This window comes from Malassezia restricta, chromosome II, assembly GCF_003290485.1.
Source record: "Malassezia restricta chromosome II, complete sequence".
Classification (NCBI taxonomy): domain Eukaryota; kingdom Fungi; phylum Basidiomycota; class Malasseziomycetes; order Malasseziales; family Malasseziaceae; genus Malassezia; species Malassezia restricta.
In genome coordinates, this window is record NC_040194.1 from 563,892 (window position 1) to 585,857 (window position 21,966).

The 21,966-nt window shown below is 61.1% G+C and overlaps 15 protein-coding genes across 15 annotated transcripts; 8 read left to right on the forward strand and 7 right to left on the reverse strand.

Moving 5' to 3' along the window:
* Positions 1-19: 19 nt before the first annotated feature.
* On the reverse strand, positions 20-1,004 carry MRET_1184 (mitochondrial ATPase complex subunit ATP10; the record flags this gene model as incomplete). The annotated part of the gene is made up of 3 exons (XM_027627811.1): positions 20-514; positions 547-646; positions 679-1,004. The coding sequence occupies 3 exons, from the start codon at positions 1,002-1,004 to the stop codon at positions 20-22; spliced, it is 921 nt and encodes a 306-aa protein (XP_027483592.1).
* Positions 1,005-1,296: 292 nt separating this feature from the next.
* MRET_1185 (Ras-related protein Rab-8A) lies at positions 1,297-2,046 on the forward strand (the record flags this gene model as incomplete). The annotated part of the gene is made up of 5 exons (XM_027627812.1): positions 1,297-1,351; positions 1,383-1,513; positions 1,557-1,665; positions 1,698-1,792; positions 1,819-2,046. The coding sequence occupies 5 exons, from the start codon at positions 1,297-1,299 to the stop codon at positions 2,044-2,046; spliced, it is 618 nt and encodes a 205-aa protein (XP_027483591.1).
* Positions 2,047-2,231: 185 nt separating this feature from the next.
* MRET_1186 (uncharacterized protein) lies at positions 2,232-2,765 on the forward strand (the record flags this gene model as incomplete). Its single annotated transcript, XM_027627813.1, has 1 exon — positions 2,232-2,765. The coding sequence occupies one exon, from the start codon at positions 2,232-2,234 to the stop codon at positions 2,763-2,765; it is 534 nt and encodes a 177-aa protein (XP_027483590.1).
* A 618-nt stretch (positions 2,766-3,383) lies between these two features.
* Positions 3,384-4,058, forward strand: MRET_1187 (uncharacterized protein; the record flags this gene model as incomplete). The annotated part of the gene is made up of 1 exon (XM_027627814.1): positions 3,384-4,058. The coding sequence occupies one exon, from the start codon at positions 3,384-3,386 to the stop codon at positions 4,056-4,058; it is 675 nt and encodes a 224-aa protein (XP_027483589.1).
* Positions 4,059-4,223: 165 nt separating this feature from the next.
* On the forward strand, positions 4,224-7,031 carry MRET_1188 (vacuolar protein sorting-associated protein 11; the record flags this gene model as incomplete). The annotated part of the gene is made up of 1 exon (XM_027627815.1): positions 4,224-7,031. The coding sequence occupies one exon, from the start codon at positions 4,224-4,226 to the stop codon at positions 7,029-7,031; it is 2,808 nt and encodes a 935-aa protein (XP_027483584.1).
* Positions 7,032-7,045: 14 nt separating this feature from the next.
* Positions 7,046-9,163, reverse strand: MRET_1189 (long-chain acyl-CoA synthetase; the record flags this gene model as incomplete). Its single annotated transcript, XM_027627816.1, has 1 exon — positions 7,046-9,163. The coding sequence occupies one exon, from the start codon at positions 9,161-9,163 to the stop codon at positions 7,046-7,048; it is 2,118 nt and encodes a 705-aa protein (XP_027483583.1).
* An 881-nt stretch (positions 9,164-10,044) lies between these two features.
* On the reverse strand, positions 10,045-11,700 carry MRET_1190 (squalene monooxygenase; the record flags this gene model as incomplete). Its single annotated transcript, XM_027627817.1, has 1 exon — positions 10,045-11,700. One exon carries the CDS (start codon positions 11,698-11,700, stop codon positions 10,045-10,047), a length of 1,656 nt encoding a protein of 551 aa, XP_027483648.1.
* A 115-nt stretch (positions 11,701-11,815) lies between these two features.
* Positions 11,816-12,547, forward strand: MRET_1191 (U3 small nucleolar RNA-associated protein 23; the record flags this gene model as incomplete). Its single annotated transcript, XM_027627818.1, has 1 exon — positions 11,816-12,547. One exon carries the CDS (start codon positions 11,816-11,818, stop codon positions 12,545-12,547), a length of 732 nt encoding a protein of 243 aa, XP_027483649.1.
* On the reverse strand, positions 12,534-13,538 carry MRET_1192 (leucine-carboxy methyltransferase; the record flags this gene model as incomplete). Its single annotated transcript, XM_027627819.1, has 1 exon — positions 12,534-13,538. One exon carries the CDS (start codon positions 13,536-13,538, stop codon positions 12,534-12,536), a length of 1,005 nt encoding a protein of 334 aa, XP_027483650.1.
* A 26-nt stretch (positions 13,539-13,564) lies between these two features.
* MRET_1193 (solute carrier family 25 (mitochondrial carnitine/acylcarnitine transporter), member 20/29) lies at positions 13,565-14,524 on the forward strand (the record flags this gene model as incomplete). The annotated part of the gene is made up of 1 exon (XM_027627820.1): positions 13,565-14,524. One exon carries the CDS (start codon positions 13,565-13,567, stop codon positions 14,522-14,524), a length of 960 nt encoding a protein of 319 aa, XP_027483651.1.
* On the reverse strand, positions 14,521-15,075 carry MRET_1194 (uncharacterized protein; the record flags this gene model as incomplete). The annotated part of the gene is made up of 1 exon (XM_027627821.1): positions 14,521-15,075. One exon carries the CDS (start codon positions 15,073-15,075, stop codon positions 14,521-14,523), a length of 555 nt encoding a protein of 184 aa, XP_027483644.1.
* A 26-nt stretch (positions 15,076-15,101) lies between these two features.
* On the reverse strand, positions 15,102-18,824 carry MRET_1195 (nuclear pore complex protein Nup155; the record flags this gene model as incomplete). Its single annotated transcript, XM_027627822.1, has 1 exon — positions 15,102-18,824. The coding sequence occupies one exon, from the start codon at positions 18,822-18,824 to the stop codon at positions 15,102-15,104; it is 3,723 nt and encodes a 1,240-aa protein (XP_027483645.1).
* A 98-nt stretch (positions 18,825-18,922) lies between these two features.
* MRET_1196 (elongation factor Ts) lies at positions 18,923-20,008 on the forward strand (the record flags this gene model as incomplete). Its single annotated transcript, XM_027627823.1, has 1 exon — positions 18,923-20,008. The coding sequence occupies one exon, from the start codon at positions 18,923-18,925 to the stop codon at positions 20,006-20,008; it is 1,086 nt and encodes a 361-aa protein (XP_027483646.1).
* On the reverse strand, positions 20,005-20,703 carry MRET_1197 (Ras-related protein Rab-7A; the record flags this gene model as incomplete). Its single annotated transcript, XM_027627824.1, has 4 exons — positions 20,005-20,543; positions 20,571-20,616; positions 20,643-20,648; positions 20,674-20,703. 4 exons carry the CDS (start codon positions 20,701-20,703, stop codon positions 20,005-20,007), a joined length of 621 nt encoding a protein of 206 aa, XP_027483647.1.
* Positions 20,704-20,823: 120 nt separating this feature from the next.
* MRET_1198 (Ras-related GTP-binding protein C/D) lies at positions 20,824-21,942 on the forward strand (the record flags this gene model as incomplete). Its single annotated transcript, XM_027627825.1, has 1 exon — positions 20,824-21,942. The coding sequence occupies one exon, from the start codon at positions 20,824-20,826 to the stop codon at positions 21,940-21,942; it is 1,119 nt and encodes a 372-aa protein (XP_027483642.1).
* Positions 21,943-21,966: the final 24 nt, after the last annotated feature.

Consider the following 21,966-nt stretch of genomic DNA (forward strand, 5'->3'; position numbering starts at 1 on the left):
AGGCCTTATGGATCACGTGCTATGATGCCTTACGGCCACCTGGCATGCGGTCAAGCAACACGCCTGTGCAGGCCACAAGGGTACGAGCCTCGTCGGCTTCGGCAAAGGCACTGCCAGCCCAGCGGATTTTTCCGTCAGGTCCGACGAGGTATGTGTATCCGACGTGCTTGTTGTGGAGTCCCATAGGTTCACGTACCATGTCCATATTCTGCTGGCTCAAGAGGTACGTCGACTGGAGGTCTGTAGGGACTTGTGCGCGGAGAGATGATAAAAACAGAGACAGGAGGTATGCCTTGAGCGTATTTTCTTGTAGGTTGATTTGCACGAGCTGAAAATGGGGGTGTGATCGGAAACGCTCGAGCGCGGCCTCGTAAAAGCTTCGAGTGTGCTCCTCCGATACTCTGGATGTGACGATGGCTACAATGGACACGTGTCCGAACAGCATGTCAGCCGTGTGCTTTTTCGATTTGTCGGCTAGGCAGGTGCCTTGGATATCAGGAAAATAGCGTGCTTTCTGTGGGGTGAGTCGTGTGTGTAGATACATACGTCCGCGCGAATCATGGTCTGTGGACTCCGCCAGGTCTTGCCGCCATGTGAGCGAATCTCGTGAAAGTCGTGGAAGTAGCCACGCGTAGCGTCTTTGATGCTGTGGATCGTTAGCATGTGTGCTATACGTACATCAAGCGCCGCTTTTCAAGTCGCACGTCGCGATCAAACCATTCGGCATGCCTTTCCGTCCATGACGGCTTCTCCGATGTAGGTCGTTTGGTGATACCGAGCGGTTGTGACAGGAACGGCAATGGCTTGGTATTGGCTTCTGTGGCAGCTTCTGATACGGACGACATGTATGATGACGGTTCTGGTGGGCCAAACGACGTTGGAGGAGTTTCATCGTCGCCTTTGGGTGGTTTGGTGGCGTAGGCACGAGGCAGGCCTGCTCGCGCCGCCAAGTTCAGCCAAGCGCGCGCATGGTACGGAGACGATCGCACCCAAGTTCGTAGCATGGTGGAGAGTGTAGTTCTGGAAATTGGGCCCTTTTCGCTTCCTATGAACCCATGCGCGATGCCGATGACCATACAGACAGACAGCACACAGAAGGGATGAATGTCATCTGCATACACTACGAACGCGACTCATGCGCTATATACACAGCGTCCCACCCCGTGCTTCTAGGAGATGTACCGCCACTATGGTGTTCCGGCCTCGCACATGTCACGTGGTGATGGAGGGCGGACTGAGAGACACCCTCAGGCGAGCGGTGCGCGTTGTTTGTTACAACCAAGGACATCGTGCATCATGCCCCAACCGCATTACGACCTCCTTGTCAAGCTTCTCCTGATCGGTGACTCTGGTAGGTACACGAGCACACGCTGACACTACAGGTGTGGGCAAGTCGTGCTTGCTTCTCCGCTTCTGCGACGACTCGTGGACGCCGTCGTTCATTACTACGATTGGTATCGACTTCAAGATCCGCACAATCGAAGTGGACGGAAAACGCATCAAGCTACAAATCGTAAGTAAAGCAAGCATAAATGAATTTCTAACACCATCGCCAGTGGGACACGGCCGGGCAGGAGCGCTTCCGCACGATCACCACAGCCTACTACCGTGGATCGATGGGTATTCTCATTGTCTTCGACCTGACAGACGAGAAGAGCTTCCAAAGTACGTACATTTATACAAGCTTACATGTACAGACGTCCGAAATTGGTACAAGGATGTTCAGCAGCACGCCAACGACGGCGCATGCAAGATCCTGGTCGGCAACAAATGCGACTGGGAAGAAAAACGTGTATGTGGACATCGCCTAACGCGCAGGTCATCACTGAAGAGCAGGGCAAGGCACTTGCAGAAGAACTGGGCATGCAGTACATCGAGACATCCGCCAAGTCGAACACTAATGTCGACGAGGCCTTCTTTAAGCTGGCACAACAAGTCAAGGACCATCTCGTTGACCAGGGCATCACATCCAATGTGCCTGGCTCGAATGGCACGCAACGACTTAACAGCACGTCTAACACTCAATCCAAGGGCGGATGCTGCTAGTGCTACACTAGGTAGACATATGTATCGATATGAACGCGGCAAATCGTAGTGGTCTTCGAGCGCATCGCGACCAGTTGCAAGTGGCGTGTGGGCAGCCGCCAGCACTTACATAAGCATCCTTGTCTCGGATGCTTGCAGGCATACCGACCTGCATATGCACCCCGGCCCTCACGAGTGTCTAGATCATGAAGTGCCCGGACACCGTGCTAACCCTGCTCTTGGTTTGCCTGATCGGTGAAGTTATACCAGCCCATGAAGCAGAGCTCGCGTCTGAATCAACAGGCGTCTCCGAGCCGTCCCTTCTAACGTATGCGGGGGATGAGCATCATCCGACCTCGACGGTGCGCCTCGAACTCGACAAGCGAAGAGGTGGCATAGGTGGTGCGGGCAGAGGACGTATTGGCGGAGGACGTATAGGTGGCGGAGCTGCGGCTGGAGCTGGCATAGGCGCGGGCGCGGGTGCCGCCGCCGGTGCTCACAGATATCATGACCCGCGGAGAAATACAACATCTTCCGAGCCCGCATCATCCCCCACGACTAGTGCGACATCTCCAACGAGCCGCACATCACCCCCCACAACTAGTGCGGCATTTCCAACGAGCCGTACATCCTCAATGGCCACACACTCTGCTCCCGGTGGCGCCGCGTCCATCGACATCACCACTACCCTAACCGCATTGGTTGTCATGCTATGTGCTTTGAGCCTGTCTATGGTGTAAGCGCGCATGGCCATACATGCTCAAAGCCACATTCGGCTCGAGTCCCGCAAGCCCTCATCATAAACCAAGTAGACAAATCACAGTCTTTGTACAGCATGCGTCCCGTATGTGCTCGCTTCAGGCGCCGATCATGGCCAGGCGCCCACTGCCGACGTCGGGCATAGCGATAAGCGTAAACCGCTGCGAAATCTCCATGCATGTAATTCCTATCCACATCTCACAGCTGGCGCACACAATTTTGCATAGAGCAGAACCAGAGGCATAAGGACGAATTTCGCGCATCTTTTGATCCAATCACGAAGCTCGACATTCCACATAAACAAGTGGGTTGCTGTGGCGCGTAGAAGAGAAAGGATTTCATGCATAGCTAGTGTGTGATGAACGACGCATATTGGCCGGTTGTATCGGCCGATACGAGTTTCCGCAAATATATGTGCCTGTTAGCAAGTCTAGCTCAATGCACTCGCTGAAGGCCAATTCCGAATTAGGCCGAGCGTGTATCAACAACAAGGCGCCAATGGCGTGTCAAATTTATTGCGTAAACGGTGGGCTTCCTGTTCCGTCTAACACCCTTCCTGTGTTTGGTGTCCAACGTCCACCAGTACCCTCACATTCGCAATGGTCAAGCTCAGTGTCCCCCTTACCCTTCTTGCCGTTGCGGTGGCTAGCGTCTTTGCTCAGGACGACAACAACAGCCAGTCTCAAAGCCAGAGCCAGAGCCAGAGCCAGAGCGCTGCTCCTAGCAGCAGCCAGCCTCAGAGCCAGAGCTCGCCAAGCGCTGCTGGTAGCGCCAGCTCGAGCGAGAGCAGGCCTACGAGTGCTTCGAAGAGCGAAGACTCGAAGGGTGGCGCTGGTGGCGTTCCGGTGGTCACGAGCCCTGTCTGCTCGGCCCTCTTTGGCAGCCCTAAGGACCAGCCTTTGGGCGAATGCAAGGAGAAGTCGACGCGTGTGCCTCCTTACAACCTGAGCTCCCTCGTCGACTACTTCGTGGGTGGCTACCAGAACCAGCGTGGTAACCCTGTCAAGGTGGTCGACGTCGCTGACGACCTCGCTGACTCGGTCGTCAAGTACTACCCCACTGTGACGCAGTCCCGTGACGTGATCAAGTACTCTATGTACAACGGTCTTATCCGTACTATTCATGAGATCCAGGGTGACAAGAAATTCAAGCCCTCGGAGGAGATGAAGCGTCCTCCGGGCGCTGAGCCTGGCAACTCGGCCGTCAAGAACATGCTTGTGCCGGGTGCTGTCGGTGTGGCTGCTGCCGTCATGGGCGGTGCCATCTTCCTTTAAAGTGACCATGTATTGTATGGCCGGGGTGTTATGCTCGTATATGGTTCTTGATATAGTTGCCTGTGCGCCCTGTTCCCGTACGTAGTTGTGAACTCGGCGTATCACCCAATTCTCATCGTCAAGGGTAGCGACTCTCAACACCTCCACTTCTTGACGTGGCGGTCCATGACGTCAGGGAGCACCAGCGGCTGCCGTGGTCCCTCGGCGTTGCCGACGCTGCGGACATGGCGTTCCTTACGTTTCTTTGATGCTGTACCATTACAAGAGGAAATGTACGATGATGCCATGGCCGGTGTGAGCTGCGTGGCGTACGCGCCCAAGTCGTCGGGACCCTGGGCTTCACCACGCGGTGCTCTTGTGACTGGCTTGCATTCAGGGCAAATACGCGTGGTTGATGCGCGTACTTTCGTGGAGCTTGCTTCTTGGAAGGCATTTGATCATGAGTGTATGCAAGTGCATGTGGCATCGGAGCATGGTGCTATTCTCACGATGGGATGCGATGACGATACCAATGTATCGACTGTTCGTGTCTGGCGACTTGACAGTACTGCCGCCAATGCCTGGCAAGCGGTGCTGTGTGCTTGTGTCATGGTGGATGCACACATTACGTGTGCGGCCGTGCCATCGCATCTATCGGATGTGGCCCTAGGACTCAGCGACGGTCGTGTCTATGTTTTACATGCGTTGTCAGACAGTATGCACGCCAAGGAACCCCATATCATCAAGCCCAAGCTTGCGCGCGAGGCTTCCTTCGTGGACGAAAGCACAGAGCCAGACGTCGTGACGGGTCTTGTTATCGATGCATCGACGCTGCTCATAGCGACCGTGTCATGTACACTCAAGTTTACCCTCCATGGTCCGCGCGCCGGACAAGCACCGTCCGTGATTGATACGATCGGATGCCCACCTCGCTGCGGTGCTGCATTTCGTACTTGTGCGGCAACGGAGGCCAAGGACGGCGTGGTGCCTAGTGTGTCCGCTCCCAAGTTAGTGCTCGCGCGTGAAGAAGCGCTGTACGTGATCGGCAGTCGTGGACGCGAGACGTCCTTTGCACTTGAGGGCATCAAGCGAAGTATCCACACACTGCATGGTCAGCTGGTCATCGTGATGCTCGATCGCATTCTTGTGTTTGACTTGGATACCAAATGCATAACGTATGCGGACGAATACAGGAATGTGGGGCATATATGGACGAATGAGGCGGAATGTATACCCGACGAGTACATCCATCTTCATCATGCACGTATGCGACTTGTGGCGAAGCCCCTTGTGGCGCGACTTGAACATCTGTTCAGTGTGCATCTCTATGTCCAAGCCATTCCCTTCATCTATGCGTATGCTGCACGATATCCGCATGCCCGTCTCCCGAGTCTGCCTTCGAGCGCATCTACTATGCCACTACAAACGCGTCCTTCGCCCGTTGAATTGCTGGTGGCCGATGCCTATCGTCGCTTTGGCGAGCATTTGTACGCCCGTGGCGATTTTGAGAATGCCATGCAGCAGTTCTGCCACACGATCGGGATCATGTCGCCTAGCGTCGTAATACGCAAGTTCCTCGATGCACAGCGTCTGCAGTATCTGACCGTGTACCTCGAGGCGCTGCATGCTCGGCACCTGGCACATACGGGTCACGCGACACTCCTGCTCAATTGTTACACCAAACTTCGAAATATCGAGGCAGTCGACCGCTTTCTTCGCGCCTCTGACGTGCCACTCGACGTACCCGTCGCACTCGATGTGTGCCGTCGCGGCGGCTGCGTGGCGCAGGCTGCCTATCTCGCACAGGTGCATGGCATGCACGATGTGTATCTAAGTATCCAACTGCACGATGCTGATGATCCCAAGGCCGCGCTTGATTACTTGGCATCGCTCCCGCACAGTGACGTGATGCGCTACTTCCATCTATGCGCACGCAAGCTCCTCGATGCTGAAGCCGGTGCCACAATGGATTTGTTGGTGCGCGTGTATACGGCTGAGTCGGCGACTGTCTCAACTGGCGACTTTCAAGTCCTCTTGTCCCACTTTGTGGGGCATCCACGATTGTTGGAGCATTTCCTCGAGCGCATACGAGACGCATGTGCGGATGCCTCTAGGAAGCCGGACTTTTTCGTGCTCGCGCAAGACACCCTGCTAGAACTGTATCTCGCCCATACGCCTGACAAGGCACTGCATGTGCTGGAAGGCGATGCATCACTTTATACCCCGTCCCGTGCCCTCATTTTTTGTGCCAAGGCGCGGTACACACCTGGTCTGCTGCGTGTGTACGAGCGTCTTGGCATGGTGGATGCCATCCTGCAGCACTGGATCCATGCCGGTGACAGTGAACGGGTCTTGCGCACACTCGAGAGGTATGGCGCGACGCATGCTCAGCTGTATGGACCGACGCTGTCATTTTTTACATCCACGCACGAGTTGTTTGCGCAGCACCGCGAAGCTGTCGAGCGCATCGTGCAGCATGTGTTGCAGCATGCGCTATTTTCGCCCATTGAGCTCGTGGAGCTCCTTAGCCGGAACGATGTGGCTCCTCTCGGCCTCTTGACGCCTCATCTCGTGGCACACATGGAGCAAGAGCAAGCCGAGCTCTCTGCAGCACGGAAGCTCGTAGCATCGTACCGCACCGAGGCGCGTGCCAAGCAGACCGAGCTGGCGGCCCTGCAAAGCTCCGACGAGCCCCGCATCTTCCAGCACGAGCGATGCGAGCTATGCCACCAGGCACTCGACCTGCCCTGCGTGCATTTCATGTGCCGCCACAGCTTCCATGTGCGCTGCCTACTGGAAGGTGAGCGCACACGCGAATGCCCTGTGTGCGCGGCAGAGCACACGACCATCGAGACGCTACGTGACGTGAGCCCGCTGACGTCTCTGGACGCGGTGCTGGATGAGGTGCGTGCGGCGGACGACGAAGACGGCCGTGGCTTTGACGTGCTCGCTGACCTGTTTGCGAAAGGCATTGATGCGGGACAACAAGCGTAGGAACTACGTACATATCATATCTTGATGTTGTTCAAATTGATGGGCTCACGGCGGTACAGCTCGTCGAGGTCAGCCTTGAGCACCTTGGCAGCTTCCTGGCGCTTGACCTTGAGCGTAGGCGTCATGAGACCGTTATCGGGCGAGAAGGGTTCCATGCGCAGCTTAAGAGCCCGCATCTGCTCGAGTGTACCGAGCTTTTGCGTCTTACCCAGCTTCACAAATTCGCGAAGCACAGCCTCAACGACGCGGCTGTCGTTCACAGCCGATTCGAGCGCCGCGGCGTCGGTCGGGCTCACAGTCTGGCCCAGCACCTTGCTGGCGAATGGAGCAAACACACTGGGCTCGGGCACGGCCACAGCCACCAGGTGCGGCTGGAATGAGTCACCGTACAGCCACACCTGCTGCACCAACGGCAGCGACGAAAACACACTCTCGACCTTCTCGATCGCGATGTATTCACCTTGAGCGAGCTTGATCAGGTTCTTCACGCGGTCGATGATTTGCAGACGTCCGTATTCATCGATACGACCCACATCCCCTGTCAGGAGCCACGGACCCTTACCGTCTTCGCCGGGCATGAGCGTCTCCTTCGTCTTCTTCTCGTCTCCCTCGTAGCCGTCAAACACACTGTTCGAGCGCAGCACAATTTCACCACGGGGGCACGGCTTGTCTTGCGACGTGTAGCCCAACTCGGGGCAGTCGCGCAGGCGAAGCTCTACACCAGGGTTCACAGGACCCACACAGCCGACGCGCCTGTCGCCTGGGCCCATGATCGAGGCGTACGCGTTGTTCTCAGTCTGTCCGTAGCCCTCACGAATATCAGTGCAAAGAGCAATGCGAAGCAGCTCCAGCACATCTCGACGGCAGGGAGCACTGCCAGTCAAGATCAGTTCGACTTGGCCACCGAGTAGCGCACGCACCTTGCGGAACACAAGTCGGTCCCACAGAGCGTGAGTCACCGAGCCTGTCTTGTGATAGTTCTCCAATTTGGCATGAACCGCCTTGGTGAGCAGCTTGCCCTTCAGACCAGGAGCGTCCATCTGCATTTGAATCTGGCCTGCAATGCGGTTGAGCACACGAGGCACGCTGGGCATCACTGTGGGCTGGAGAATCTGGAGATCTTCCATCAAGCGCTCAATCTGACCCGAGAAGTAGCCGATCGAGCCGCCCATGTACAAGACAAAGGTCTCCCAGCCCCGCTCGTAAATATGCGCGAGAGGCAGGTACGAAATCGACACCAGCTCCCGGTCAGAAATGACCCATCGCAGACCTTCCAGACCCTCTAGCAGGCCGCGAGTCGTCACACGCACACCCTTGGGCAGACCCGTCGTGCCACTCGTGTAGCACAACGTCGACAGGTTGTTGAGGTCCTTGTTGGGCACGTGCGGATAAGGGTGACGTGCACCGATGTCAAGCACCTCTTTGTAATTCCTCACTTCAATGCCATGCATCGCGGCCCATTCGCGTACGAGCTGGAGCTTGCTCAGTTCGCCCAGCGTGGCGCTGGCACTGCCTGGCCGGTCAATCAGGACAATGACTTTGAGGGCCGGAAGCTTGTCGGCATTGCGCAGCACAATGGGCACATACTTCGAGGGGCACAGCAGCACACGAGTTACGCTGTGCTGCAGGATGTAGCACGAGCCAGCGGCGTCAAAGTTATCGTACAAGAGCACCGACTGGCGAGTGTACGAATGCTGCGAGAGCATGGTGATCATGGACTCGGGCCGGTTGGCGCCCCAGTATGCGACGGTGAAGTTCGTCAGACCGGGCTCCGAGATGTTCTTATCGTTCGGGCGCGGCTTCAACAGACCCTCCTCTTGAAACTTGGATAGAGCTGAGCCAAGGTCTGTCAGCTCTTTCGCGACATCTGCATAACTACGCCAGCTGTAGTAGTCAGCAAGATCACCCTTTCCCTCATCAAATGGGCGATGGCCCAAGCAGTTGGCATCGGGCTTCTCCTTCAGATGATTCATGAAGCTGTCGTACGGGTTCGTCATCGGGGGATTCATGGGAAAGGCAGCGTTGCGGTACACGGGAGAGAAGCCGGGTCTTTGCGTGCCTGGGATCTCAACCATCTGCTTTTCGATGTGAGCAGCCCAGCGGGCTTCGATTTCCTCCTTCGTGAACCTCATTGTGTCGGGTGGAAGTAAGGTGGATGGTCCCACGCCTCCTGGAGCCCCGTCACTGGCCTCTTTGCGATTTCTAATGCACATGCAGGGTCCTGCATGCTTTTGCCGGTGGCTCGTCATTGTGGAGAATGCCGGGCCGGGCCACGTGCAGTTCAGGAGGCGGGCGAAGCCCGCGGGCCTGGCACGCCCTGGTCGAATGCGCGCACCTCCAGCCGCCTGCAGGGGCAGAACGCTAGGTACGACGATCGATGCCGCCACTTGCGCGCGGTCATGCTCATGCGGCGCGCGTACGCTCGGAAATACTCGAGTGCATGGCGCGCTTTGCTCGCTTTTCGCACATGTAGAGTACCCGCAGAACATAGATTCCATGCTACGAGAGTCAAAGGGACAATACGTGGGATGCATTATCCAAAGGCGTTACATCACCGCCTAGTGGTGGCTCTGCTCCTTGGCAATTTGCTTGACTGTACATACAAATCATGGGAATCCAGGGCAGGGATATCAGACGTACCCCGGTGAAGAGAGCGCGCGTGTTAGTCATACATGTCATGGCCATGGTCAAGAGCAATACATACGATACGGGTTCTTAGGGTCCTTGGCGTAGGTCTCTGAGCGCACGCCGGCGTACTGCATCTTGCTCACACAGTAGTACACGATCGCCGATGAGGCGAAGAATGGCCACAGAGGCTTCAGGATGGGCGTGGGGTATGCGCGGAAGCCGAAGAAAGCCATCTTGGACGCTAGACGCAATCGATGGAAGAGGGCCAAACGAATCGGCTGCCCCCGCCGAGAGGGCCCTCTCCTATCACGTGCCTATGCGTGGACAGCAGCGAGAGAGGTGCAGGGGTATCGACCTATGTGGAGGCAACCAGGCGGGCACCACCTTACATTGTGGTATGACGATAAACTACAGCCAGCCCCAGGCCCGCGACTGCCAGCAACCAACACGAATTCCTTAGGAATGTATGGTAGGATGCCGTAGCAATGTTCGTACATGTTTCCGTGTATATCACGGGGAAAATGACAAAGCATGCATAGGTCATCACCATGATCGCGCGGGCACACAGGGCGGGCCATTGTAAGAAGGAAGGACGCTGTGGCTTGGCATGCTCTTTTGATACAGCACCGATAGGCACGAACAAGTCACCCCGGAACATGAGGAGCACGCTGTATACGGCGACGGCGAAGAAGTGGTACACAAGTAGCAAGGGGTCGGGTGCCAGGCCAGCCAGCAGACTGATCGGGCCGCGCACACAGTCGCCGCCGCGCTCAAAGTAGCGGAAGCAACCTGTGCGAAGAATCGTGAGATGATCGTTGGGCACACCGAACAAGCTGTAGAGCGACATGGCCAGGATGTTGATGACACTTGCCAGCTTCTTCCTCTTCCAGTGCCAAGCTCGCAGCATGGACTGGACTTCCGTCCAGTTGCTCAAATCGCGAGCGGATGTGGGCACGGGGAACGAGTCATCGTAAGCGTCCAGCGGAGACCACGCCCCGGTACCCAGAATATGTGTCAGGTACACGCAGTCCCAAAATGCGACAGTCATACCGCCGCCTGTGAGTGGATGACGCATGTTCATGGCATCGCCGACGACAATCAAGCCAAATTGTTGCTGCCGCATTCCTTGCATGCTAGGAGGCAAGAAGCTGTTGGGCATAGTGCGCAAACGCGCCCCCTTTTCTAGTTCTTGCGCCAATGCTGAGCCGATTTTGGACGGCAGACACGGCACGACGACGCTGCTCAGGTACCGCTGGAGAGCGCCATTCGAGGCAGATGGCAGTACGGGACCAGGCACATCGACGAGAAGCCGTGTGACGTCTGAGCCAATTTGGTACACGAGTGCCGGACCAACCTGGTGGTTCTGCGCGTTCTTTTTGGCGGCTTTCTGGTTGAGAATGACATGGCCGTGCTTGGGCGTCAGCACAGCATCAGGCGGCAGCTCAATGCCGACGAAATGCGACCAGACCTTGGGTTGGTACGCTCCACCGTACTCTTTCCTGAACTTGGAGAAGATGCCGTCCGCGACAATCGTGATAGGTGCGTAGTATGAGGCGGTATTCGTTCGGACGCCGAGTACGCGTTGGTCGTGGGCGTCGTGCACAAGCGACGTGACAGCAGCCTCTATGGCCGTCACGTTTTTCTGTGCATGCATGCGCGCGCGCAGAGACATGATAAAGTGCCCGTGATGGAAGGAGCGGCCCTCATAATGCATGTCCTGGCCCAGCGGCTCACTGCGGCCGTACCGCGAAGGCAGCTCGGCGATGTGGGGGTACTGGATCCGTACATTCTCTTCAGGACTGAGGAAGATTTGGTAGCCCAGAGTCTGCACGGCGTCGATGCCCTCGAGGGCATCGGCGAGGCCGAGCAGCTGCAGAGCCCGCACGCCGCCAGGCTGTAGCAGCTCTCCGACAATGCGGTCCGGCTCGCTCATATCACGTTCCAGCACCAGCACACGCCGACCAGCACGACCCAGCGATGTGGACAGCGCCGCACCGACCACGCCGGCGCCCACGACAATCACGTCGTACGCTTCGCTCATCGTAGACGACCCGCAAGAGCAGGGGCTGCTAAATGGCGTGGTCTGGGCATGGATGCACGTGACCACAGCCGGCGGTGGCGCCCCCAGCAGGACGCTGGCCGCCCTGGCGGTTGGCATGCGACAGAAGCGCGCCAAGACGTATCGTCGCCTGGTGCATCAGTATGTGTTGTATTATCGCTTCCGTGAGCCGTTCCAGGTCCTGATAGACGATACATTTGCCGAGTCTCTTGTGCGTCTGAATGTGCAAGAGCCGCTCAAGCAGCTTGGCATGGTGCTGCAAGCCAAAGTGAAGCCTATGATCACGCAGTGCTGTATGGCCGCGCTGTACGAGGCCGAGATGCACTCACAGGGGGATGAAAAGCAGATGTACAAGCGAGTGATTGCGCTCGCGAAGGAGTGGGAGCGTCGAAAGTGCAATCACAAAGAGACGCAGCCACCGATCGAGTGCCTGTCTTCTGTCATTGGCCCGGTCAATCAGCATCGATACGTGCTCGCGGCCGATAGTGCTTCTGTGCGCCGCGCGCACCGCCGCCAAGTGCCTGGACTTCCGATGCTGCACTACTCACAAAGTGTTCTGATCCTGGAGCCTATGAGTGATGTGACGGAGCGGCATATTGCGCATCTCGAGCAGTCGAGATCCGCCTTGGACCCGGAAGAGCAGCGCCTCTTGCCGACGATGCCAGCGCCAGCGCCAGCGCCCGCGCCGAAGCGGAAGCGGGCCAAGGGTCCGAACCCGCTCAGCGTCAAGAAGAAAAAGGCCGCGCCGGCAGCGGCGCCGCCGACACCTGCCGCCTCTGTCAAGCGACGACGCCACAAGAAACGGGGCCGCGGCTCTACTGTACAATAGCCCGATCTATCCACGCAATGCAGTAATGATTCAGCAGCATTTCGAGTTCTTCGACTTCGTCGAGACGCTCGAGCATCGAGACGCGCCTGCGTTCCTCGTCCCCGAGTTGGTGCCATGACTCGCGCAGCGTATAGGCGTGGCACTCGAGGTGGGAGGCGCTTCCGGCGAGGTGCTGGAAGCGCTCGACGTAGGCGGCCGTGGATGTGCATCCCCGTGCGCCCGGCAGCGTGAGCTGGCGGGCAGCGAGGTTTTGGAGCATGACCTGGCCGAAGCGCGTGGGCGCAGCGTGGGGTGTGTCGCTGCTGATGCACATGTCGTAGCTGAGGATGCTGGCGCGGGGCAGGGTCGCGAGGCACGCGCGCAGCGCGGCATTGGCCACCTCGATGTCCATGTAGGCGAGCACACATTCGCACAGGAGCAGCGTCGGCAGCGCTGGATCGAGGTACGTGGCGACTCGTTGCCACGTGCCATGAGGGAGGGTGCGGATGTCGATGCCGAGGAGCACGTACGGCGACGACACGAGGCCGTCTGCGGTGACGCGTGCGTCTTCGAGCGCATGGCGGAGGGCTGGATGCGCGTGTATGGCGGCGGCTTTTTGCGACGTCGTCGAGGGAAAGTCGAGCTCGACGTACCTGGCGAGGCGCGCGTGACGCAGGCGCCAGAAGCGCGTGTCGCTGCCGGCGCCGAGGCTGACGATCTGGACGCGCGGTGCGGGCGTGTAGGGGCGCCCGCAAGCGCCAGTCTCGATGAAGTGCTGTACATGTGCATCGACCTCGCTGGCCCGCAGATACGTGCCGATATTGATGATCGGAGGACGGTGAGGCGCCTCGGCATGGCCCCGCAGCATGTCGGCGTAGGCGTCAGGCGGCAGGTATCCCGCTCGACACGCCGACAGCCGGGACAGGAGCGCATCTGCGTCCGTCGCGCGCACGGCGTCCGGCTGGGCCCGTCGGTACGGCCGTCCGAGCGAGAGGCGAGGCTCGCCTGACATGGGAGTGGAGAAGGTGGCGGCGGTTCATGTCCCACGAGGTTCGTGAGCGGGTCAAGGGGTTTGTGGGAGGCACGGTGTCGGGCCTGACCAAGCTGCTGGTGGGGCATCCGTTTGATACGGTCAAGATCCGGCTGCAGTGTGATCCGGGTCGGTACGCGGGCCCGATCGCGTGCCTTCGCTCGCTTGTCCGGCACGAGTCGGTGTGGGCCGTGTACAAGGGCTGTGTGCCGCCGGCGATCGGGTGGATGGTGACGGACTCGGTCCTGCTGGGCTCGCTGCATACGTATCGGCGCATGCTGATGCGCTGGCATCCGCAGCGTGAGCGCCTGCCGGTGGCGCTGCAGGGTCTGGCGGGGGTGGGCGCTGGATGGACGAATGCGTTTGTCACGGCGCCGGTCGAGCTGCTCAAGACCAAGTTGCAGATGCAGCGTGCGCGCTTTTCGGCGCGTGCGGCCGAGTTCACGAGCACGTATGACTGTGCGCGCCAGGTCGTGCGGTACACGGGCGTGTGTGGCCTGTGGCGCGCCTTGCCTGCGACGCTGCTGTTCCGCACGAGCTTTGGGCCGATGTTTGCGTCGTACGACGTGTGTCAGAGGGCGCTGGGCGCGTGGGCGCAGCCGTACCGCGAGGGCGCGTCGTGGACGTATGCGTGGCTCGTATCGCCTGCGAGTGTCACGTTCTTGGCCGGGGGCCTGGCGGCGGAGGTGTTTTGGTTCGTCGGCTACCCGGCGGATGTGATCAAGAACCGCGTCATGGCCGACTCGATGCATTCGCCGCGCTATGCGGGTGGCGTGCGGGGTATGTGCGAAGCCGCGCGGGACCTGTGGGCCCCACGGGACATGCCTGCCCGCGAGCGCGGCCTTGGGGGCCTGCCGAGGCGTCTGCGGCGCATCTACACGGGCTACCTGACGTGCGCTGTGCGTGCGTTTCCCACGAATGCAGGTGCGCTGCTCGCCTTCGAGACGGCCATGTACCTGATGCGCTAGGTCGGTGCCTGGTACAGCGCTGTGTAATACCCCGCATAGTACCATGCCATAGCGGCGTTCTGGAATGATTCGCCACCGATAGCGTTGGGAGTCGTGCGCACGATGCGCTGCGCTTCGTGCCAGCCGGGCGTGGCGCTCTCGGCCTCTGCGGGCTGGGGCTGCTCGGGCAGCGGTGGCGGTGGCGGCACGATCGACGCTCCCACGGGGGGCAGGGCATGCCACAGCGAGTCGCGCTCGAGCGCGTCGGTCCGCCGTGCGTGAAAGTCGCGGTACTCTTGCTCCGCCGCATGCCACACGTCGACGAGGAACGTATCGTCCCAGACGTCCTCGGCCGTCCAGGCGTGCGAGCTCATCGGGACATGCGCATCGCTCGTGAAGAACGACGGCTCATGGTGCGGCGACGCAATCACGGCGTCATCCAAGTCCGGCGCCGTGTCGTCCCAGTGCGGCCCGACGTATGGCGCATCACACCGCCGCCGCTTGGCGTGCGAGGCCTGCGCCAGGCCCTGCGGCGTATGCGGCAAGTCGTCGTACGCCACCAGCGAGCGCATACGTGTGGAGGAGCTAAGGCTACCTGCTAAAAGCGACGACGAACGCGGTGGACGAGCGCCTGGATGTGCTCGATCCGTGCGTCCAGCGCATCGTCTGTGCGTGTGAATCGGCGCGTCGTGAGCTGGAGCACGGCGTCGTTCAGCGCCTGCTCGACTTCGTGTGCGGGGAAACGCACGTGGCGGTCGTGCTCCGCGCGGCGCAGCCAGGCGTCGACCAAGTCGGCCAAGTCGGGGAGGAGGTATCCGACGCCGGTGTGCGTGTTCCACGGTGCGGGCGCCGTCGAGAGCAGGCCCTGCAGAACGTGGAAGAGGGCGTCAGGCGGCGCGCCCGCCTCGAGCAGGACGCGCGGCGCCCATCCGGGCGGCAGCCCCGCGCCTTTCGTAAACGCGTGCCAGTGCAGCGACGACGGCGCCGGCTGCTCGCCCAGCTGCGCCACCACATACGTATCGTACGCGTACCGCTCCAGCAGCGACAGCACAATGTCGACCGCACACGCAATGTGCGAGCCGCCGAGGCGCACGTACACGTCCGTCACGAGCGCGGCCACGGCGCGATGCGCCTGCGCAGGCGCACTCGCATTGTGTTCGCGCGCCACGAGCGCCTCCCACAGCGACGCGACGAGACTGGCGTCATGGTACTGCGCCGTGTGCAGGATCAGCAGCTGCTCCTCGAGGAGCCCAAACGGCTCAGCCACGTGCCGGTACAGCGTCGTGATGTCCATCAGCGAGCGATCCAGCAGCGCCGCCGTCTCGCGCGTATGCTCGCGCGTGTCATCGAGCTCGAGCGTCTCGACGGGTGGGAGCGCGCTCAGGATCTTGGCCTGCACTTGCGCGACTTCCAGGTCCTCTTCGAGCTGCGTCGCGAATCCGACGAGATCGTACGCGGCCGTCTGACGCACCGACTTGGCGTTGCCCACCGCGAGCGCGAGGTACTCGATGCGCTCATACAGATGCAGGGCGTACGTGTCCGTGTGCGCCAGCGCATCCAGCGTCTGGGCCGCTGCGAGGTACTCGCCCTGGCGGACGTACCACTGCCAGAGCAGGTCGCGCAGTCGGCGCTCGTACGTCTCGAGCGACTGGCCGTCCAGGAGCACGGGCGTGCCCTGCAAGAAGTCTTCGAGAAACGGCGTCGGCGTGCTCAGCAGCTCGGACGTCTTGCCATGCGCGATCATGTACGTGTACAGCTCTTCGTGGAACAGCGCATCGTCACTCGCGAGCGCCTGCCGCATCGCCTCCGCATCGTCGCGCAGCGCACGCAGCACGAGCGCATAGATGCGTCGGCGCAGCGCGTACATGGCATGGCGGTGCGACATCGGCTCGTCCGCGGGGCACCCATCGGCACGGAACGACACGGCCGCATCGGCGGGGTCGACCGCGTGCGCACTCGCCAGGCCGAGCGCCACGACGCCCGTCGCGTACCGCAGCTGCTCGTACGTCGTGCACACGTGCTCGAACTTGTCCCACGGCAGATGCGCCGCGCCCGGCAGGAGCAGCCGAAGGCTGTGCGCCAGCTCGTCCGTCACCGCCGTGCTATCGCTGCTCTCCGCCCGCAGCCGCGCATCCAGCTCGACGGCGTGGCGCAGGCACTCGGACGCCTTGTACTGCCGCACGTCGTCGGCGCTGCAGAAGCTCGCGCACTGCGCCTGGAGCGCCTCGGCAATCGCATCGACACTCGCGCGCGCGCCGCTCTGCGACTCGATGAGCGCCGTGACCAGCGCCTGCGCCACGCTGCGGCCCTCGCTCGTCGCGACAAGTCCCGCGAGCGTCAGCGACGTCAGCTTCGCGCGCATTCCCGGCGAGAGCGCCTGCGCCAGCGGGCCCAGGTGGTGGTCGGCGAGGAACAAGACAAAGTGACACGCCTCCATCGTGCGAGTGAGCAGCGCACCGAGGCGCTCCGCCCGCTCGTCGTCAAACAGCTGCGTGTGCCGCTGCAGGAACGCGTGCAGCGGCGCGAGATGCGTGAGCACGCCCGCTAGGCGCCCCACGACTGGCGGCGCGCCCGACGGCTTCGCGTCCACAAAGGCAGCCGGCACGAGCGGCTCGAGCCACACGGGGCGCACGAGGCACGCCAGGTAGCACGCGAGCGCCTCGAGGCGCGCGGAGCGCGGCGCGTGCAGCGGCGCCGGCACTCGCTGCTCTGCCGGCCACGCGCCCAGCGGTCCGAAGAACACCCGGATCGCATGCGCCACGTCGTCCGGCCGACTCGTCGCCATGTACGGATGCTGCGCCGCCAGGGCCAAGGCACACATACACGCCTCCACTGGGCCGTGGCGGCTGAAAAAGTCGACCATGGCCGGCGCCGACGCGACGGAGGCGACGGACGCGGCGCTGCCGAGCAAGAGATAGCTCAGCACGTCGGCGGGGCGGCGCTCCACGATCTCGGTCAGGCCGTTCGCATCTAGCACGTAGAACGTGCGCGCGGGCGCCATGACCTGCGCCGCACACGGCCGGCTGACGGCGCCGTGCAGCAGCGTGTGGTGCGGGGCCTCGGCCAGCACGGGCGGTGCGCCGCCGACGCCGAGCGGAATGAGTGTCGCGCCCTCCTGCCACGCGGGATGCATGCCGGAGGCATACGTCAGGGTCGTGTTCGACGCCGGCGTCGACGGCCCGACGGCGTACAGCTGGGCGTCGCTGCCGCTCGCACAGGCGCAGAGAAACACGCCGTCCGCGTACAGCGCCGACGTCGCACGGCACGGCTGCGTGCCGGGCGGGATGCGCACGGCCAGCTGCGCCCACGAGCGGCGCTGGAAGTCGTCGAGGTACAGACGGTAGCCGCGCTCCGTCACCGCCACGAGGCACACGCTCGAGCGCGGGTCCGGCTCGGTCGGGCCGAGCCATATGATCGGACCGACCTGCTGCTGCGAGTGCAGGAGCCCCGCCTGGCGCGTCACGCCGTACATGCTGCCGGTATGCGATGGCACACGCCCATGGCCCAGGGCGTACACGTCAATCTGGTCGCCGTCGCGCAACACGTACAGGAGGCGCCGCGCATTGTCGACGGACACCATGGATATCTTCTTGTCCGCCTTGAAAAACGAAGGGAGCAGGTTGGCGAGGTGCGGCTGCGTGATGTTGTGCAGGTAGCACCGCGAGTAGAACCAGCCCTCCTGCGCCTGGTACACGAGCTCGTGCACACAATGGTCGCTGCCGACACAGAACACGCGCCCGGTGTCTGTGCCGTGGATCGAGCGCATCACGACGCCATTCGTCGAGGCCTGCATGCCCGTCTCGTACAGCTTGATGCCGGTGTCCGTGGTCTGGATACCCAGCAGCACCACGCGGCGGCCCTCGACGGCCGTCGGGCCGATCGAGAGCACCAGCACATGCTGGATCGTATCGACAAACACGCCCGGGCGCGCGCGCACGAGGCCGACGGACAAAATCAGATCGTCGCTCGGCAGCTCGTGAAACTCAAACGCATGCTCCCCGCGGGCATAGTCCCACAAATACAAGCGCTTCTCCACCGTGATGCAGGCACGCGCAATCTCGGGAAACAGGGCCAGCGTAGCCACAGGCGCACGACTTGTGATGGTCTCAAACACCATCCCGGGTATCGGCAGCCTGCGCCGCACACGGAAGCCTGTCCATGCATCGTCTGGCTGCGTGTGCTCTTCGTACGGCGCATCACGCGACGGCAGCCGCGCCTTGACTTCAGGGAGCGTCAGCGCACCAGGCTGACACCACTTCTCCAGCAGCCGTTGCGCATCACTCAAGCGCTCGTCGAGCTGCGTCGCAGCCGCCTCGCTCATGGTCGACGAGAGCGGAGCGCCACGCACCGCTCGCCGTCCTGCGCGTGTGTGTTTCGTCACGTGAGATGAGCCTCCACGCCACGTCCCCTCTCCCCACCATGCTGCGAGCGGGCGTACGAGGCCTATGCACGTCGCGCATCGTTCGCGCGGCGCGTCCTTCTATCCAGTCGATTTCTGCGCTGCGCAAGGCGGTGCCAGGCACGTCGATGCTCAAGGCACGCGAGGCGCTGGCGGCTACGCGCACGAACGATACCGACCATGTCGAGGCGGCCATCGAGTGGCTCGAGGCGCATCGAGCGGCCGATGGCGCGAAGCGCGAGGCCAAAGTGGCATCGCGCATCACGGCCGAGGGCACGATCGGCGTGTGCACGCTGTCGGATGGCCTGCTTGGGACCGGTGCGCGTGCCTCGATCATCGAGCTCAACTGCGAGACGGACTTTGTGGCGCGCAACGACATGTTTGGTGCGTTGGCGCGCGACATCGCCCACACCGCGGCGTGGTTCCCGATCGTGAGTGCGGCGCATGCTGGCCTCTTGTCGGACGTGGACGTCGCCACGTTCCTCGAGTGTCCGTTGATGCCCTTCGAGCCTGTGCCCGGCCAGCGTGATGTCCAGACCGTGCGCTCGGCCATCTCGGCGGTGATCGCGCGTCTGGGCGAAAAGGTGGCCTTGACGCGCGTGGCATCGCTCGCGCCCGTCGACCACCAGGTGCATGTTTGTGGGTCGTTTGCGCATGGCACGGCGGCTGCGCCGCCCGCGCCGCACGGCCCCGTGACGGCTGCCTTTGCGAGCGGACGCATCGCGAGTCTGCTCGCCGCACACGTGCAGGGCGCGCCTACGGCTTGCGCGCAGCGCACGGCGCAGGCGGATGACGCTAACGTGAAGCAGCTCCGAGCCATGATGCGCTCGCTCGCACGCCAGGCGGCCGGCTTCCCAACGGCCTCGATCGATGGGGAGGATGCATTGCTCACACAGCCATTCGCTATGCTACTACCTACAGCTGGCCTAGACGCCAGCGTCCATGAACAGACTGTGCGCGATGCCCTACAAATATGGTCACAAAAGACGCAGGGCCAGTTGGATGTGGCGGCGCTGCGGCGCTGGGAAGTGGGTGAGACGGCGACGAAGCCCCAGGCAGAAGCATCGTTCGCGGACCAGGTCAAAGAGGCGGCGGGCTTGGCTTAGCAGTTGCAGCCAGACGCGCGCGAATTCGACGCGTCAATTCGGATAGGGTCTGGATAGTCGGCATACAGCTCCGCCTCCGCCTCCTGCTGCAGCGCATTCTTGGCAATCGTCTGGAACGCCTGCTCGACGTTAATAGCCTCCTTGGCCGATGTCTCAAAGTACGGGATATGGCCCTTGCTCTGGCACCACGTCATAGCCCGCTTTTGGGACACGACGCGCTTGCTTTCTTCCACGTCAATCTTGTTGCCGAGCACGACGAACGGGAAGTTGTCCGGATCGTGCGGACTCGCCTGAATGAGGAACTCATCGCGCCAGCTGTCGAGCGTCTCAAAGCTCTTGGGATTGTTGACATCGTACACCAACACGCAGCAGTCCGCGCCGCGGTAGAACGCCACGCCGAGCGACTGAAATCGCTCCTGACCGGCCGTGTCCCACAGCTGCATCGTGACCAAGCGGCCATCGACCACGACCTCGCGCGTCAAAAAGTCCGCGCCGATCGTCGCCTTGTAGGCGGCCGAAAAGCGCTTATTCACATCTGGCGGTCAGCGCGCCGTCGACGTACATTGGTTCATCAGCGATGTCTTGCCGACACCCGAGTCGCCCAGAATCTCTCGTCAGCCGCATGCACACGTACAATGACCTGCACGTTAGCGTAGCATACCTACTTTCAGCAACACCTTTTTCCTGGTCGCCATGGTCGGGGAAGGGAGAGGCTCGTGGCCGTGGGTGGTCCGACCCACCGCGCCGTTGATGACTAAGCAGTGGGAGGGAGCCTGGCGCGCCCATCGATCAGGGCTTGCCACTCTTGGGCGGTGATGGCGGGCGTGGCGCCCCAGGACGATGCGGTGACGGATGCTGCGCGACGCAAAATTCTCATGATCGGACCGCGTCGCGCGGGGAAAACGAGCATCTGCAAAGTCGTGTATGAATCTTTCCAGCCGAATGATACCCTCTTCCTGACGCCCACGATGCGTACGCAAACAGTGAACATGGATACGTTCCAAGCATTGCAGCTGCTCGATGTGCCGGGGAGTGCCCTTGCGAACTGGGTCACCGATAGTCCACGCGCATCGGACGCGGACGAGCGCGGGCCGCGTACCAAGATGGCCTTCGATATACCATGGACGGATGTGAGCGCCGTGATTTATGTCGTGGATGCGCAGGACGAGTACTTTGATGCCCTCGTGCGCCTGAATGCTGTGATAGTCGCTGCGTACATGGAGAATCCTGATATTCATGTGCACGTATTCATCAACAAGGTCGATGGACTGAGTGAGGACTACAAGTACGATACGCAGCGCGATATCGAGCAGCGTGTCTACGAGGGTCTGCTCAACTCGACGCACGAGCTGCAAGGTGTTCTGGACGAAGATACGCGCCTCGACAAGGCGGTGCGTCTGCATTTTTACCTGACGTCCGTGTTCGATGCGAGTGCATTTTTGGCCTTTTCGCGTATCCAGCAGCGCCTCTTGCAGGGGACAGAGAGCGAAGTACAGCATGCGCCCCCGGGCATGGTCAGCTTGTCGGATGCCCTCGAGACGGCGTGTAACCTGCTGTGCACGGCGTGCTACTTTGAAAAGGCGTACGTCTTTGATGTGCCGAGCCGGACGTTTGTCGGGTGCGATACGTCGCCCTTCGATGCGTCGCTGTACAATATCGTGTTTCGGTACATGCACTTTTTGCTCCAGTTTTCGGAGCTGTACGCCCAGGTGCCTGATGCCGTCGAGCACCCTGTCCGCACCCGCGATTGGTCTACGAGTGTGATGCGACTCAGTCACGACACGACGGTCGCGTTTTGGCAGCTTGATCACCACCTGGCGCTTCTCGCCGTCGTTCACACCAATGTGCAACTGCGCAACGCCACCATTCTCGACTACAACCTCGGCCTGTTCCGTGACGCGGTGGCGCAACTGGCCGCCTTGGCTCGCTCGTAGATCACGTGGAGGCCACGCGCCTCG